This window comes from Lagenorhynchus albirostris, chromosome 11 (assembly GCF_949774975.1).
Source record: "Lagenorhynchus albirostris chromosome 11, mLagAlb1.1, whole genome shotgun sequence".
Classification (NCBI taxonomy): domain Eukaryota; kingdom Metazoa; phylum Chordata; class Mammalia; order Artiodactyla; family Delphinidae; genus Lagenorhynchus; species Lagenorhynchus albirostris.
Genome location: NC_083105.1, coordinates 81,774,862 through 81,793,320, shown reverse-complemented (window position 1 = coordinate 81,793,320; position 18,459 = coordinate 81,774,862). Strand labels below are relative to the sequence as shown.

Here is an 18,459-nt window from a genome sequence, read left to right as displayed (position 1 = left end):
GATAGTCAAAAAGTATGAACTTCTGTCTATAACTAAGTACTGAGGATGTAAAGTACAGCATGGTGACTACAGTTAACATTGCTATATTGTATATTTGAAAGCTGCTGCTAAGAGAGTAGATCCTAAAAGTTCTCATCACGAGGAAAAATGTTTTTTTTTCTGGTATCTATATGAGGTGATAGATGTTAGTTTAACTAAACTCAACTGTGATAATCATATCACAGTGTAGGTATGTCAAGTCGTTATCCTGTACACCTAAAACTTGTACAGTGGCTATCTGTCAATTATATCTCAAAGAAATGGAAAGGAAAAAAACCCAAGGAATCAGTTAAGGAATAAGAGCTATTTTAGAGGGGAAAATCCCCTAATTTTTTTTTTAACATCTTTATTGGAGTATAATTGCTTTACAATGGTGTGTTAGTTTCCGCTGTATAACAAAGTGAATCAGCTATACATATACATATATCCCCATATCTCCTCCCTCTTGCCTCTCCCTCCCACCCTGCCTATCCCACCCCTATAGGTGGACACAAAGCACCGAGCTGATCTCCCTGTGCTATGCGGCTGCTTCCCACTAGCTATCTGTTTTACATTTGGTAGTGTATATATGTCCATGCCACTCTCTCACTTTGTCCCAGCTTACCCTTTTCACGCCCTGTGTCCTCAAGTCCATTCTCTACGTCTGTGTCTTTATTCCTGTCCTGCAGCTAAGTTTTTCAGAAACTTTTTTTTTAAGGTTCCATATATATGTGTTAGCATACGGTATTTGTTTTTCTCTGACTTACTTCACTCTGTATGACAGACTCTAGGTCCATCCACCTCACTACAAATAACTCAATTTCATTTCTTTTTATGGCTGAGTAATATTCCACTGCATATATGTGACACATCTTCTTTATCTATTCATCCTATGATGGACACTTAGGTTGCTTCCATGTGCTGGCTATTGTAAATAGAGCTGCAGTGAACATTGTGGTACATGACTCTTTTTGAATTGTGATTTTCTCAGGGTATATGCCCAGTAGTGGGATTACTGGGTCATATGGTAGTTCTATTTTTAGTTTTTTGAGGAACCTCTATACTGCTCTCCATAGTGGCTGTATCAATTTACATTCCCACCAACAGTGCAAGAGGGTTCCCTTTTCTCCACACCCTCTCCAGCATTAATTGTTTGTAGATTTTTTGATGATGGCCATTCTGACCGGTGTGAGGTGATACCTCATTGTACTTTTGATTTGCATTTCTCTAATGATTAGTGATGTTGAGCATCCTTTCATGTGTTTGTTGGCAGTCTGTATATCTTCTTTGGAGAAATGTCTCCTTAGGTCTTCTGCCCATTTTTGGATTGGGTTGTTTGTTTTTTGATATTGAGCTGCATGAGCTGCTTATATATTTTGGAGATTAATCCTTTGTCAGTTGCTTCATTTGCAACTATTTTCTCCCATTCTGAGGGTTGCCTTTTTGTCTTGTTTATGGTTTCTTTTGCGGTGCAAAAGCTTTTAAGCTTCATTAGGTCCCATTTGTTTATTTTTGTTTTTATTTCCATTTTTCTAGGAGGTGGGTCAGAAAGGATCTTGCTGTGATTTATGTCATAGAGTGTTCTGCCTATGTTTTCCTCTAAGAGTTCTATAGTGTCTGGCCTTACACTTAGGTCTTTAATCCATTTTGAGTTAATTTTTGTGTATGGTGTTAGGGAGTGTTCTAATTTCATTCTTTTACATATAGCTGCCCAGTTTTCCCAGCACCACTTATTGAAGAGGCTGTCTTTTCTCCATTGTATATTCTTGCCCCCTTTATCAAAAATAAGGTGACCATATGTGCGTGGGTTTATCTCTGGGCTTTCTATCCTGTTGCATTGATCTATATTTCTGTTTTTGTGCCAGTACCATACTTTCTTGATTACTGTGGCTTTGTAGTATAGTCTGAAGTCATGGAGCCTGATTCCTCCAGCTCCGTTTTTTTCCCTCAAGACTGCTTTGGCTATTCAGGGTCTTTTCTGTCTCCATACAAATTATAAGATGATTTGTTCTAGTTCCGTAAAAAATGCTGTTAGTGATTTGATAGGGAATGCATTGAATCTGTAGATTGCTTTGGGTAGTGTAGTCATTTTCACAGCATTGATTCTTCCAATCCAAGAACATGGTATATCTCTCCATCTGTTTGTATCATCTTTAATTTCTTTCATCAGTGTCTTATAGTTTTCTGCATACAGGTCTTTTGTCTCCTTTAGTAGGTTTATTCCTAGGTATTTTATTCTTTTTGTTGCAATGGTAAATGGGAGTGTTTCCTTAACTTTTGTTTCAGATTTTGCATCATTAGTGTATAGGAATGCAAGAGATTTCTGTGCATTAATTTTGTATCCTGCTACTTTACCAAATTCATTGATTAGCTCTAGTAGTTTTCTGGCAGTATCTTTAGGATTCTCTATGTATAGTATCGTGTCATTTGCAAACAGTGACAGTTTTACTTCTTCTTTTCCAGTTTGGATTCCTTTTGTTTCTTTTTCTTCCCTGATTGCTGTGACTAAAACTTCCAAAGCTATGTTGAATAATATTGGTGAGAGTGGACAACCTTGTCTTGTTCCTGATCTTAATAGAAATGGTTTCAGTTTTTCACCATTGAGTATGATGTTAGCTGTGGGTTTGTCATATATGGCCTTTATTATGTTGAGGTAAGTTCCCTCTATGCCTACTTTCTGGAGGGTTTTTATCAAGAGTATGTGTTGAATTTTGTCGAAAGCTTTTTCTGCATCTATTGAGATGATCATATGTTTTTTTCCTTCAGTGTGTTAATATGGTTTATCATATTGATTGATTTGCATATATTGAAGAATCCTTGCATTCTGGGGTAAACCCCACTTGATCATGGTGTATGATCCTTTTAATGTGCTGTTGGATTCTGTTTGCTAGTATTTTGTTGAGGATTTTGGCATCTATGTTCATCAGTGATATTGGCCTGGAGTTTTCTTTTTTTGTGGCATCTTTGTCCGGTTTTGGTATCAGGGTGATGGTGGCCTCATGGAATGAGTTTGGGAGTGTTCCTCCCTCTGCTGTATTTTGGAAGAGTTTGAGAAGGATAGCTGTTAGCTCTTCTCTAAATGTTTGATAGCATTTGCCTGTGAAGCCATCTGGTGCTGGGGTTTTGTTTGTTGGAAGATTTTTAATCACAGTTTCAATTTCAGTGCTTGTGAAGGGTCTGTTTAAATTTTCTATTTCTTCCTGGTTCAGTCTCAGAAAGTTGTGCTTTTCTAAGAATTTGTCCATTTCTTCCAGGCTGTCCATTTTATTGGCATATAGTTGCTTGTAGTAATCTCTCATGATCCTTTGTATTTCTGCAATATCAGTTGTTACTTCCCCTTTTTCATTTTGAATTCTATTGATTTGAGTCTTCTCCCTTTTTTTCTTGATGAGTCTGGCTAATGGTTTATCAATTTTGTTTATCTTTTCAAAGAACCAGCTTTTAGTTTTATTGATCTTTGCTATCATTTCCTTCGTTTCTTTTCATTTATTTCTGATCTGATCTTTATGATTTCTTTCCTTCTGCTAACTTTGGGATTTTTTTGGTTCTTTCTCTAATTGCTTTAAGTGTAAGGTTAGGTTTTTTTATTTGAGTTGTTTCTTGTTTCTTGAGGTAGGATTGTTTTGCTATAAACTTCCCTCTTAGAACTGCTTTTGCTGCATCCCACAGGTTTTGGGTTGTCATGTTTTTATTGTCATTTGTTTCTAGATATTTTTTGATTTCCTCTTTGATTTCTTCAGTGATTATTTAGTAGTGTATTGTTTAGCCTCCATGTATTTGTATTTTTTACAGATTCTTTCCTGTAATTGATATCTAGTCTCATAGCATTGTGGTCAGAAAAGATACTTGATATGATTTCAGTTTTCTTAAGTTTACCAAGCCTTGATTTGTGATCCAAGATATGATCTAGCCTTGGGAATGTTCCATGAGCACTTGAGAAGAAAGTGTAATCTGCTGGTTTTGGATGGATTATCGTATAAATATCAATTAAATCCATCTTGTTTAATGTATCATTTAAAGCTTGTATTTCCTTATTTATTTTCTGTCTGGATGATCTGTCCATTGGTGAAAGTGGGGTGTTAAAGTCCCCTACTATGAATGTGTTACTGTCGATTTCCCCTTTTATGGCTGTTAGCATTTGCCTTATGTATTGAGGTGCTTCCTATGTTGGGTGCATAAATATTTACAATTGTTATCTCTTCTTCTTGGATTGATCCCTTGATCATTATGTAGTGTCCTTCTTTGTCTCTTGTAATAGTCTTTATTTTAATGTCTATTTTGTCTGATATAAGAATTGGTACTGCAGCTTTCTTTTGATTTCCATTTGCATGGAATATCTGTTTTCCATCCCCTCACTTTCAGTCTGTATGTGTCCCTAGGTCTGAAGTGGGTCTCCTGTAGATAGCATATGTACGGGTCTTGTTTTTGTATCCATTCAGCCAGTCTATATCTTTTGGTTGGAGCATTTAATCCATTTACATTTAAGGTAGTTATCGATATGTATGTTCCTATTAGCATTTTCTTAATTTCTTAATTGTTTTGGGTTTGTTATTGTAAGGCTTTTCCTTCTCTTGTATTTCCTGCCTAGAGAAGTTCCTTTAGCATTTGTTGTAGAGCTGGTTTGGTGGTGCTGAATCATGTTAGCTTTTGCTTATCTGTAAAGGTTTTGATTTCTCCGTCAAATCTGAATGAGGTCGTTGCTGGGTACAGTAATCTTAGTTGTAGGTTTTTCCCTTTCATCACTTTAAATATGTCCTGCCAGTCCCTTCTGCCTTGCAGAGTTTCTGCTGAAAGATCAGCTGTTAACCTTATGGGGATTCCCTTGTGTGTTAATTGTTGCTTTTCCCTTGCTGCTTTTAGTATTTTTTCTTTATATTTAATTTTTGATAGTTTGATTAATATGTGTCTTGGCGTTTTTATCCTTGGATTTATCCTGTATGGTACTCTGTGCTTCCTGGACTTGATTGACTATTTCTTTACCCATATTAGGGACGTTTTCAACTATAATCTCTTCAGATATTTTCTCAGTCCCTTTTTTTTTCTCTTCTTCTTCTGGGACCCCTATATTTCAAATGTTGGTGCATTTAATGTTATCCCAGAGGTCTCTGAGATTGTCCTCAATTCTTTTCTTTCTTTTTTCTTCATTCTGCTCTGTGGTAGTTATTTCCGCTATTTTATCTTCCAGGTCACTTATCCATTCTTCTGCCTCAGTTATTCTGCTATTGATTCCTTTTAAAGAATTTTTAATTTCATTTATTGTGTTGTTCATCATTGTTTCTTTGCTCTTTAGTTCTTCTAGGTCCTTGTTAAACGTTTCTTGTATTTTCTCCATTCTATTTCCAAGATTTTGGATCATCTTTACTATCATTATTCTGAATTCTTTTTCAGGTAGACTGCCTATTTCCTCTTCATTTGTTTGGTCTGGTGAGTTTTTACCTTGCTCCTTCATCTGCTGTGTATTTCTCTGTCTTCTCATTTTGATTAACTTACTGTGTTTGGGGTCTCCGTTTCACAGGCTGCATGTTCGTAGTTCCCATTGTTTTTGATGTCTGCTCCCAGTGGGTAAGGTTGGTTCAGTGGGTTGTGTAGGCTTCCTGGTGGAGGGGACTGTTGCCTGTGTTCTGGTTGATGAGGCTGGATCTTTTCTTTCTGGTGGGCAGGTCCACGTGTGGTGGTGTGTTTTGGGGTGTCTGTGACCTTATTATGATTTTAGGCAGCCTCTCTGACTTGCAGAAGTGAGTTCACTCATTTTTTTACTGGAATATTTTTTGAAGTGTTTCATTTATTGCTTCATGGAGTGGCTCACAATCTCACTCCTCTCTGGTTGTCAGAAATGACTGAAAACCAGTGTTTAGAAATCCTTTGACCAAATCCATCCTTAGGATATACAAAGCATTTCTGGGGGGAAATGTATTATGTTTTTTTTGTTGTTTTTGCTATAATATTGTTACTATTAATCAACGTGGTTTAAGTAGTGTAGCCACAAAGTCTACTATAATTTGTTTTAATTACACCTTTTGTCAATTCTGTTCATCAAAGTTAGTCAGCTTGTTCACATATAGAATAATAATTAACTGGCTTGACCAATGTTCTGTATTAGACTAATAGTAGAAATTAAAATGGAAATAGTGCTTTGTTTACGAAGCTCTTTAACCAAATCTCATCTAAAATCATTGCAACCCTGTAAGGTAGGCATTGTCATTGTCATTTTACAGAGGAGAAAACTGACTTGCCTAAGTTTAAGGCAGTTAAGTGATTGCCTAAGGTCAAGGTCACTTAGGCAAGTGTTTCAAGGCCAAGATTTCAACTGGGGCTTAAAGTTGTTAGATTTTACTATTAACTTACTTAATGGTATTTATTATGTCTTATTCTCAATATTCGGTGTCTTCTTCAGAAGCAAGTTCAAAAATTACTTTCTTCCAGAATGTTTTCTCTGATTAACATTTACAGATGTTTATATCCTGAAACCATTTTATAAATATAAGAATAGAGTTCTAAACACAGGTGTATGAAATTTTAGCCACAAATAGACCACTTAATTGTCTTATTTATTTTTTGTTACTCTGTGGCTTGTGTTTTGTTTGTTTGTTGGATTGATTTTTGGCCTTTTATTATTATATTACAGTTCCACACCAGCATCTTGCAAGTTTCAATCCCTTCATTATTGCCAGCATCTAAAGGCTTGGAAACTTCTGAAAAAGTGAAATTACCTCCTAAGCCAGAGACTTCATTTGAGGAGAAGTATATGTCCTTTATGATCTAACACTACGATATGAATACCCAGAAAATTAGATCCACCAAAAGCAGGGCTGCACTGCATTTATTTTCAGACATAATCTTTTACCCAGAGAAGCAAGAAACAGCAAGACTTGTACCAGGGAACCCCATGCAGTTCTGTATTATTAAAATAGAAGGTGTGAAGTAGGAAGTAACTGGAGATGAGGCTGGGGAGGTGTGCTGATTAGGTTAGAGAGGGATTTTAGGGAACTTGGATTTTATATCCTAGGTCATAGGTGGCCATCAAAGGATTGCAAGCAGAATAGAGGCAGTCATGTATGTGCCTGAGGCTGTTTGGAAGACGCTGTGTAGGAGACAGGAGAGGGATACAGTAGTTCCTCTGTAGGCAAGTAGAATTTGGGGGGACCATCTTCCCAAATTAATTGCCTAATCTTACAATTAGATCAAGTAAAATTAAATAGAATATCAAAAAATAGAGAAATAACTGTCCTTGCATAGTTTTTTGTTTTTGACAGTTCTGTTCAGTTGGAATATGTATGGTCTTTTTTTTTTTCATGAAGCTCATAAATACCTTTTTTCTTTAATATTTTAGTGATGGAAAACTAATCCTTGGTTCTGCTGTTGAAACTCAACTATGTGATAGTCTTTCGTAAGTTCTGTTTTATCAAATGTAAAAAAATATGATTGATGCTTGGGAAAGAGGAAGCTTCTGTTACACTAACAATGACTAGTATTAAAAGCAAATGACTCTGAGGCATGAATGAACTAATGCAGCCGTAATGATCGGGTCGGGGGGCGTGGAGTGGGGTTTGTAAAGTAACACATCAACACTGGCTCTTTTACCATTATCTCGTGCCAGGTTTCTGCCATCGTAGCCTTTCTTCATCAGTTTCCATTTGAAGTTCAGTGCTTTTAATTTCATTTTTGTACTGACTTATATTCTGGATATAATTGTATCAGAAAAGCATCGCAGAGAATGATGCGATAGCTGGCAAGGCTGCCATGGTTTTTCGCACTTTCAACTTAATCAGCTGACCTAATAGCTAAGTTTATCCAAGTTAATGTCTGTATTACATTAGGAAAATCTATTTTCAGAGCAGTACTCCAAGATGAGATCTTTTCTTTGCTCTCCATTATCTTTTACTGTATTTGGTAGTCGACATTTCTAGCAACTTATTTACACATAAATACATGAGAAATGCCTTGTAAAGGTTTTGTTGGTGTAGTATATTATTCTGTGTCTTAGAGCAAAGATGTTACTTTTTTCCCTCTGTTTTTAAACTGGTCACATACTCCTGCCTTCAGTTTTTGAGTAACACCAGCTCCGTATAATTGAATGCTACTTACGTGAAAGAGAAAGGCTGTCCAGATGTTCACACTGTCACTTGGCCTTTACTAGGATTGTAAGTGAGTTATTATAGGCAACAATAGGGCTTCCTCTATGATGCTTGATTAGAACTGTAAAATGAAGTGCTTTGCCAGACGCAGAAAATTGATTCCTTTGTAAATTGGAAAGTAAAACGTCTGTCCTGTATTTTCATTAGGAGGATTATATATAAAAAGTACACGAATATTTTAAAAGTCCTTGGTGTGAATGTGTATTTGCAATGGATACGCCACTAATCCATGGAAAACACTGGTTTATTTTCAAATATTTACATCACAGGATAGTCCTAAGTGTTTTTCCAGCTATTCTGACATGTGCGGAACGTTTAGAGTTATTGGCAGGGCCGTTAACCACCCCTGCTTTTAAAAGAACTGAACATTATAATTTAGTTAAGCACATAAGTGACTGCCTAAATCCAGATTTTCTTTTATTTCCAGGTTTCCACTCACATACAATCTTAGTTTCTTTCCCAGGCATTCTACTTAGAAACAGGGACACCAGAGCCACTTATTATTAATGATAATTGTTATTATTGTTATTTTTAGAACTTCAAGTCTGCAAAAGTCTAGCAGCCTGGGCAATCTGAAGAAAGAGTCATCAGACGGGGTTGGTCCTGTGTTTTTTTCTGTCTGTTACCCTGAGAAGAAAACATTTAGGAATCTTCATCTTTTCCTGTTTGTGGTTTCAATAATGGAAAATTATTAGATACCACAGTTAATGATAAATATTAAGAAATATGAGTATAAAAGATTGAAAGCAAAGCCCAAAGTGGAGACTTTAATAAAACATTGTAGGAAATAAATGAAGGTGAGATTTTGTACCTTAGGAATAGATGTAAATTGATTTTAATTTGTTGAATTATATATATGTGAGAAATTCTGACTAGATAAAGGATTCCTATAACAATCTTAAATACTGTTGTTGTTTTGAACAGGAAAAGGAGTCTATTCTGAAGCCTTCAGAGGTAATTTTTATGTCCAGATTACAATGTAAAAATGTTTGGGAGTTCTAATATACATAGTAGACTTCTTAATACATAATACATAAGACTGCTTAATACGTGATACGTAAGACTGCTTAAATGTCTCCAAGAAGCCAGAACTCTCAGAATCTGCAAAACATGCCAAATGAATGAAGCCCAACACAAAAGATCACATATGACATGAATCCATCTATGTGAAATACTAGAATAAGTAAATCCACAGAGATAGAACACAGACTGATGGTTGCCAGAGGTTGGCAAGAGAGGAGTGGGGAGAAACTGCTTAGTGAGTAAGTTTTACTTTAGAAGGATGGAAATGTTTTGGAACTAGATAGAGGTGTTGGTTACACAACACTGTGAATGTGATAAATGCCACAGAATTACTCACTTTAAAATAGTTACTTTTGGGGCTTCCCTGGTGGCGCAGTGGTTGAGAATCTGCCTGCTAATGCGGGGGACGCTGGTTCGAGCCTTGGTCTGGGAAGATCCCACATGCCGCGGAGCAACTAGGCCTGTGAGCCACAACTACTGAGCCTGCACGTCTGGAGCCTGTGCTCCGCGATAAGAGAGGCCGCGATAGTGAGAGGCCCGCGCACTGCGATGAAGAGTGGCCCCCGCTTGCCACAACTAGAGAAAGCCCTCGCACAGAAACGAAGACCCAACACAGCCAAAAATAAATAAATAAACAAATGTGGGGTTTAAAAAAAAAAAAGGGAAAAAGAATATTAAAATAGTTACTTTTATGTTATATGACTTTCACCTCAGTAAGTTATTGAAAAAAACAAAGCCCCAAACTCTCATTCACGCTATTGGATGATCATAATGACCACACCCGGCCTTCCTTAGACTTCACAGAAAGCCCTTCTTAGAAAGATCACCAGCTGTTTATTTTATATAGCCACTGTCCATCTACAGCTAACATTCTGGTATTTTTAAACGCATCATCGGCATGGGCTCTGGTTCTTCTTTCGTCTGATTTTCGGTCATTAACCTTGCACAGGTCACAGTCCGGTAGACATACTATCCCCAGATGCAGTCCCTTGACTGTTGGCTCTTAGTGCCTTGAGTCGCGATATAGATATAACTGACAAAACACAGACAGTGGGCACAGCTGTAATTCAAGCCGTTGTTCTTTTTGTCTTGCTGATTCAATAAGTGGTGTGAAATGATTCTGGCATCAGCATTAAGACATAGATAACAGTACCACTACATTGTGGCATTTGTACATTGTTAGTTACTATGAATGGTAGATATATAGAGGAAAATAACCACCTTAAAAGCCCGTATCCCCTCACCCTTCTCTCCACTTCTGCAAAAAAGAAAGAGAGGACAAGAGATGTTCAAGAAAAGAATCCTTGGATAGTACTAAAACAATATAAGAGACCATGTTACTATAACTGCCAATTCAAATAACCAAAAAGCTCAAAAATAAGCTACAGGCATACCTCGGAGATATTGCAGGTGCAGGTCCAGGCCACCATAATAATGCAAATATTGCAATAAAATAAATGTTGCAATAAAGTGAGTCACACAAAGTTTTTGGTTTCCCAGTGCATATAAAATTTATGTTTACACTATACTGTAGTCTGTGACATCTGCGGTAGCAGTATGTGTAAAAAAAGTCAATGTACATACCTTCATTAAAAAGTGCTTTATTGCTGAAAAATGCTAACTCTCATCTGAGCCTTAAGCGAGTTGTAATCTTTTTGCAATAGTAACATCAAAAGTCATGTCACAGATCTCCATATAATAATAATGAAAAAGTTTGAAATATTGTGAGAATTACCAAAGTGTGACACAGGGACACAAAATGAGCAAAAGCTCTTGGAAAAATGGCACCAGTGCAGGGTTGCCACAGACTTTCAGTTTGTAAAAACACAATATCTACGAGGCACAATAAAGCGAGGTGCAATAAAATGAGGTATGCCTGTATTTAAAAATCACAATTGAAGTTCTTGAAAACGATCCTGAGATATTGTAAAGATCTGAAGTGGCTTCTGAATCCATCAAGAAAAATTTAATTTTAGTGGGTTTAGTTAAGCGTATCTGAACGTATCACAGTCTTTGAAACTGGTGATCCATGTTTGGTAACTCACAGGCAAGATGTGAATAGAACCCAGAATCCTGTTTCAAAAAATACATATTTTAAACAGTTGCTGATTTTGCTTTCATTTTATTATTAATTCTTTGAGAGGAATATTTAAAATAACTGGAGTAGAAACTCTTTATACTGCTTGTATAGAAGCTTGGGACTAATGCCTACTTTACAGAATAATTACATTATATTGGGCTTCTACCGATGTAGTTATAAAGACTGAGAACTATATCATAGCCAAATCTTTGTCATAAATGATAGAAAAGTAGGAAATCCACTGCTAGTTACATAATATTTTATCTCCGTGTCTATGAGGCAAATAAAATTAAAATAAAATTTGAGAATGTCTAAATCTGTCCTAAATATTTAAAGCCCTAAATACATAGATTAAGATCCGTGATGAACATGTCTTTGTTGTTGTTCCTTAAGTAGCTTTCAGAACTGACCTTTTTTAACTTCTAACAAGGCATGTGACATTCGTAATCAATTTGTTAGTTCAGTTATTCTTTTAAATAAGATCACGTGTGTAACATATTTAGTACTGTGCCGGGCATGTCCTAATAATGATGCACATTCGTGCTGTGTCACATTTATTATCACTTTTCTTTCAGGCTAAAGCTCTGGTAGAAAGTAGCCCATTTGGGAGCCTCCCTCACAAAGCTCCGGGACATGATGCCTCTGTGGATGACAATCCCTTTGGCACTCGAAAAACCAGATCTTCCTTTGGTCGTGGCTTTTTTAAAATCAAAAGTAACAAGAGGACAGCAAGTGCGCCAAACTTGGGTATGTGTGGCCAAAATGCCTTTGCCTTAATTCTTCCAGAATGAGGAAAAGATCTATCTTTTCCCTTATTCATCTATTTGTACATTTCTCTTTCTCAGAAATGACGGTGAATGACTTGGGGGAAAAGTTAGCAAAAAATGCTTCCATGGGCTTAATTCAGAGGTAAAGATAGTGTGGACTTTCTCACCCTGCTCTCTGTTCTGGGTGTAAACTTAGAGGAAAGACCAAAAACCGTGATTCTCTCTGATGTCATTACAAGCAGTTTCCCATCTGTTCCGAAAGAGGATAAAATTAACCCCATATCGACACTGCTAATGGAGTCTGTGTGTAGCGTCGGAAGCACAGTGCCGTGCCCGCCCTCCCTCCCACTGTGTGTATTTTATGAGTAGGAGTTTGATCTGTGTCTCATTTTGTCACTCCCCTGTGTTCTCTCCATTGGGCTGCGTGTGATTGTGTGCGTTGTTGGGATTTCTGAAGACCGTAAGCGAAGCGCCAGTGCGCCCACCTTAGGTACCGTACACCCCGCATGCCTCCTTCGCCGGCACCTCGCTCCCCACCGCGCTAACCCCTGCTCTTGGGCGTCTGTCATCTCTAGAACGTGAGCTGGCAGCATCAGAAAACGGAGTCCTCTACTCCAGAGTGTTCCTTCCACCTTCCGCTCAAAAGGACTCTCTATAGAGCCTTTGCTTCCGAGCCTAAACGCTGCTGTAACCCATGCTAATGGCACCTTGCGAGCAGCTCTGCGAGGACCTAGATGTGCCCAGCGGCCATCCGAGTGCAGGGCAGGAGTGCCCTGGTGTCATAAATCCAGCTCCTTCACCCCGAAGCACATATCACATCACACTAACTCTCAGGGCCTTGCGACTCCTTCTCCATGGTAACGTTTCCCCAGCCTCCAGAAAGAAATGTTTTTAGCCAAACAGGTCTGTGGAAGACATTGAAGACGTTCATTTTAGACTGACTTCTCTTAGGGGAACATTCTTCTGACGCATTATTGCTTTGAAGATGCGGGTGACATTTAGTGACAGCAGAGGTAACTTGATGCGATATCTGAGGAGTCACCCCCAAAGCGATTTTAGGAGAGGGGAAGCTCAGTTTTCCTCTTTAAAGGGCAGAATACAGTAGGGGAAAAATCCTCAAAATAAAAATAAAAACAGGATGCTTTTAAAATAAAGCTGGGCTGGGCAGCATTTTCAGGGACACCTGTAACCGTCATGGCTGTAGGGTTTGAATGGAAATGTTCTTTTGGGTTTTCCCAATAGGTCCTATTACCTTGTATAGATATCCACAGAGGTATTCATGTAGATCAGCAAAGGTGACTTCTCTCTCTCTCTGTACCCTTAAATGTCCAGAATGAACACAGGGTGAACAAAAATGATCTCTTCAGACAACTATTTTCAAATGTTTTTGCATCTTTCTTAGAAGAAACACATTGTCAACGCTAAGAGGCAAATGCTGCTTACCATAACCTGTAATCACAGCTCTGCTTCATAGAAAAGTCAGCCTCTGCAACTTTTAGATCTTGCTGAAACACTGTCCCTGTGGTTTTTGTACAACTTTTACTTTGCTGTATAAAAGTGCACATTCTCACATTGAGGAAACAGCATTCCTTGTGTTTGCTAGTGTGGGATCGTCTGTTAAAAGACAGCTAAAAGAACTAGGATAGTTGATGCTAGGAGGTCTGAGAGTAGCAGACTTGGATGTTATTGTTTTATGGCAGAATCAACTGGCATTGATTTATGTCAAATGAAAAATGTATGAAGACCCAGTTCATTCTTCTCTCAGTGTCTGAAACATTACATTATAAATAGGAATACATTTCTTATATGAAGAATTGCCAGGACTTGGTAAACAATTTGATGTAAATGCCAAAGGAAAGGAGGGAATGAAAAGAAAATGACAAAGAGTTTGGACTGGAATAACAGGGAGAAAATGAACTAGTATTAATGCAATATGAAATACAAAAATGTAAGAGAAGACTCTCAGGAAAATTGGATGGATTTGTTGAGTCCAAGATATCCCTGGCACATCAAATTGGGAATATCCACAGACATTCAGATACTGAAGCTGGGGAGAGAGATTATTAGGCTCAGAGATTCTGATACCAGCTGCTTATAAATGAGCAAAGCCATCATTTCGTGCTGAGCATAGAGTGCGTGAGCTTGTCAAAAGATCCTGCAGAGGGAGCCCAGGACAGAATCTTGGAGTGGAAGAAGAAGAGAAAACAGTGGTACAGCAAAGAAACTTTCAGATAACCGATCTAGAAGCATGTCATGTCAGGAAGCTAAAGGAGATGACAGTTTTGGAGGAGGTAGTCAACAGTACCAAGTGCTGTAGCAAGATTGAGTATAATCTCATTACGAATTCAGATCAGTCAAGGAAAGAATATGGTAATCCTATCCCACCTTTGAATCTCGAAGAAGTTGTAATTTGTAAGTTAATGAACTTGGTACACAGTAGAGTAGGCTGTAGAGCAGAACATAGATTTGTGTTCCATTTTTAATATTTGCAGGGTGTTCTTTGTAAGTCACTGGTTTATAGACCAACAGAAGAAGAATTCTTAACAGTTGCTTAAACCAAGGAGGTTAACATCTAGTCATGTTCATTCCATATTTTAAAATTCACCAAGTTTGTATCCTGTTCTTGGAATAGCTGAAACAGAGAAGGAGACACCTGAGCACTTAGATCTGGCTGGTGTGTCGTCTCAGCCAAAAGATCCACAGGGGAGCAGTCCCTTCCAGATATCGCCACCATCGCCGGATTCCAAAAAGAAATCTAGGGGTATCATGAGACTCTTTGGAAAGTAAGTAACAGAGCTTTGTCTTATATGTGGCTCAAATGTAGGAGTAAATGGAAAATCGGCTGAAAATAGTTACGGAATTGTAAGGCTTTTGTGATCCTTTTATGGATGGAGATTGGGATTCATTAACTCATTGAATCTCAGTTAAAGTTTAAATCCAAATGTCTATTCTAACCATACGTAAGCGTCAGTTTAAAATGTTCTGATTAAAGTCGAAGGCTTCCTCAGGTCTAATGTGCTGTGTCTTCTTTTCAGACTTAGGAGAAGTCAATCAACTACATTTAACCCAGATGACATGTCTGAGCCTGAATTCAAAAGAGGAGGGACAAGGGCAACTGCAGGACCCCGATTGGGTTGGTCTCGAGATTTGGGACAATCTAACAGGTAAGAACAGTCAAACAAATGGTCTTTTGCATCTCTACCCAAGCATCAAGGTCTCGTGAGCACCTGTGGTGTTAGTATTGACCCTGGGTTAGACAGTCAAATCCATTGCTTACTGCTGTGCCTTGTGGAAGGCTCCATCATCTTTAGAGCAGTGCAATTCGGCTGTGGTTGGTGAAAAACTGTACAGAAGATGAGGGCTCTGTGAGCTAGGTGAGGACCCAGAGCTAAAGTATCAGCAGCATCTGTACTAGAATGGCTCTTAAATTTTACATAGAAAACAGTTATTAGTACTCTAAAGCATAGCTCTGGAAAGATGGGATAGCATAGTGGTTAAGAATAGGTTCTACAGACTTGTGGTTGCCAAGGGGGAGGGGAGGCGGGGGAGGGATGGATTGGGAGTTTGGGATTAGCAGATGTAAACCATTATATATAGGATGGATAAACAACAAGGTCCTACTGTGTAGCACAGGGAACTATATTCAACAGCCTGTAATAAAGCAGAATGGAAACGAATATGAAAAAGTAATATATATATAGATATATATGTATACCTGAATTACTTTGCTGTACACTGGAAATTAACACAACACTGACTCAGCTGTACTTTCCTTTAAAAAGAAAAAGAATAGGTTCCAGAGACAGACTGCTTGGACCTGATTTCTGGCTTCACCACTTCCTACAAGCTGAGTGGCCTTGAGCAATTACTCCCATGCTCTGCGCCTCTGTTTCCCATAGTATGAATTAGTACTTACCCCAAAAGATGATTGTGACGATTAAATGAGTTAACGTGTGTTAAGTATCTGGCAAATAATAACTGTTCAGTAAACATTAGTAATTGATACAGTCTGTGAAAACACTTAAAAGACATACATTCTATCCGAATTCTTTAATTTATCAGGACTGTGTAATGTTTTTATCTATTAAGACTCTAAGAACTTTTCCTACACCCTTATCACAGTTTAGGGCTGTTTTGGAACTGCTGTGTTGATTTGCTCAACATAAAAGAGGATGGAGTTGGCAAATATATAGCACAAATCATTGATACTAAATCTTTTAAGATGATAATGGGCTAGAAACCTTTTACACATGGTCCTTCCCACCCAGGCAGAATGCTGGGCACAAGTTTCATCAAGGAGGAAACTCTCTTTGGCCTTCTTCAAATACCAAACAGTCTCATTTGCCATATGTTCTCTTTGTACACAGTAGAGGACTTGCTTGTGCTGTTTAAAAAAAAAAAAAATTTGTTCATCGCCACATTTTTTTTCCAAACAGGAACACTACTTGTAAAAACAGTAAAAGAAACTAACACAACATTGTAAGTCAACTATACTTTGATAGAAAAAAATTAATTAATTAAAAAAATAGTAAAAGAAAGCAGAAATTTGCTTTGATTGTACTTTCTCCTACTCAGTGATGGCATATTGCCCTCTTCTCATTGAATACCATCTGGAGAGAAACCGTAATTCTACTAACGTTAATTCAAGTTAGACTTGAGTTTCTTTCAGTCTGGCCTAGTGTTTTCTGATTGTAAATTCAATCTGTAAACAACATTAGCTGACAGTAGTATAATAACTTGAGCTGTTGGTTTAACTCAGCCTTCTTCTATAAAACATGTTAAATCATGATGAATCTTTAGTGGTTTTGTTTGACATGAAGACTGTGGTCTTACAAGGGAGCTTTCATCTCCAGTATCACTTACTCCACCAAATATGTACTAAAAATTAGGCTTCCCATAGTCAAATGTGTATCACCAGGGAATCTCCATGTCTATTGAATATGCAGTTGTTCAGCCCTGATGGTAACTTAGCGGATTGGCTTTTAATTGTTTTTCATGCGATTGTTCATTTTCCTGTAGTGACTTGGATATGCCATTTGCCAAGTGGACCAAGGAACAGGTTTGCAATTGGCTTGTGGAACAGGGCTTGGGGTCCTACCTGAACTCTGGCAAGCGCTGGATTGCATCTGGCCAAACACTTTTGCAGGCTTCTCAACAAGATCTAGAGAAGGTGAATGCTTCTCTATTTTGTTTGCACAATGGAGAGAGAGAGAGAGAGGAATATGAATGTAGATTTGTTTTATATTCCAAAAAGGGGAGTGGGTAGAGCCAGTAAGTATTCTAGAAAAAGTCTGAGTTTCCTGCTTCATGATTATTTTATCTCATGGACTTAAAGGGAGGACCTGGTCATAATGATTCCTTATGAAACACTTAAGCCACTGGGCATTTTAATGAAAAAATAATTATATAGACATAATAATAAAGTTTCAGTTCATATTTCTCAAAACCATTCTGTGGTTTTATCATTGGTCCGTCTTCTCAGTGTAATATATGCAATTCAATTTCACTTTGCAAAAGGGAAAAAAAGAGCCCTACACTTAATGTCCAGCTATTTAACATTTCTTCCCATTTAGTACAAAACATTTAGTACAAAATAGGGGTAGAATTTCTGTTATGCATGCTACAGTTCCTATCTTGCAAAGGAAGGAGCCTAGTGGGGAATATCTAACATACCACTAAAACAACTGCGGTGGTCTCTCTAGGGGCCTTTTGTTCAGCAACATTTTACAGCCTGGGTTAGTATTCTGATTTAATGTAATTATTGGGTCTTCAATGCTGGCTTGATTTTCGAGGAATTTGCATCCTTTGCCAGTGGCATCCAGCCCATGTTGACAGAGTTGTAATGCCAGTGTTTCTTTTTATTAATTCAGGAACTTGGAATCAAGCATTTACTTCATCGAAAGAAACTCCAGCTGGCACTGCAAGCCCTGGGATCCGAAGAAGAAACCAATCATGGAAAGCTGGATTTCAACTGGGTCACTAGTAAGAGGTTTTAAATTCATGAATGAGTGAATGAATGAATTTTATACACACACACACACACACACACACATATATAGCTGCTTTTTCTTTTTTGTTGTTTTGTCTTGGTGTTTTGGTTTTTTGAATAGATCTTTATTGGAGTATAATTGCTTCACATACTGTGTTAGTTTCTGTTTCACAACAAAGCGAATCAGCCATATGCATACACATGTCCCCATATCCCCTCCCTCTTGAGCCTCCCTCCTGTCCTCCCTACCCCACCCCTCTAGGTCATCGCAAAGCCCTCAAGCCGATCTCCCTGTGCTATGCTGCTGCTTCCCACCAGCCAACTATTTTGCATTCGGTAGTGTGTGTATGTCAATGCTGCTCTCACTTCGCCCCAGCTTCCCCCTCCCACCCTATGTCCTCAAGTCCACTCTCTATGTCTACCTCTTTATTCCTGCCCTGCAACTAG

At 38.0% G+C, this 18,459-nt stretch overlaps 1 protein-coding gene across 10 annotated transcripts in view; it reads left to right on the top strand.

The window, feature by feature from the left end:
- Positions 1-18,459, top strand: part of PPFIBP1 (PPFIA binding protein 1) — a 177,906-nt gene that overhangs the window by 149,833 nt on the left and 9,614 nt on the right. For 7 of the 10 annotated variants that reach the window (XM_060166672.1, XM_060166671.1, XM_060166669.1 and 4 more), the window contains 10 exons: positions 6,644-6,759; positions 7,349-7,405; positions 8,689-8,749; positions 9,078-9,107; positions 11,832-12,003; positions 12,481-12,513; positions 14,656-14,806; positions 15,059-15,187; positions 17,043-17,193; positions 17,894-18,005. In XM_060166672.1, the coding sequence (XP_060022655.1) occupies positions 6,644-6,759; positions 7,349-7,405; positions 8,689-8,749; positions 9,078-9,107; positions 11,832-12,003; positions 12,481-12,513; positions 14,656-14,806; positions 15,059-15,187; positions 17,043-17,193; positions 17,894-18,005 (1,012 nt within the window). The remainder of the gene's footprint in view (positions 1-6,643; positions 6,760-7,348; positions 7,406-8,688; positions 8,750-9,077; positions 9,108-11,831; positions 12,004-12,480; positions 12,514-14,655; positions 14,807-15,058; positions 15,188-17,042; positions 17,194-17,893; positions 18,006-18,459) is intronic. The other 3 variants (XM_060166673.1, XM_060166670.1, XM_060166668.1) reach the window with 1 other exon arrangement.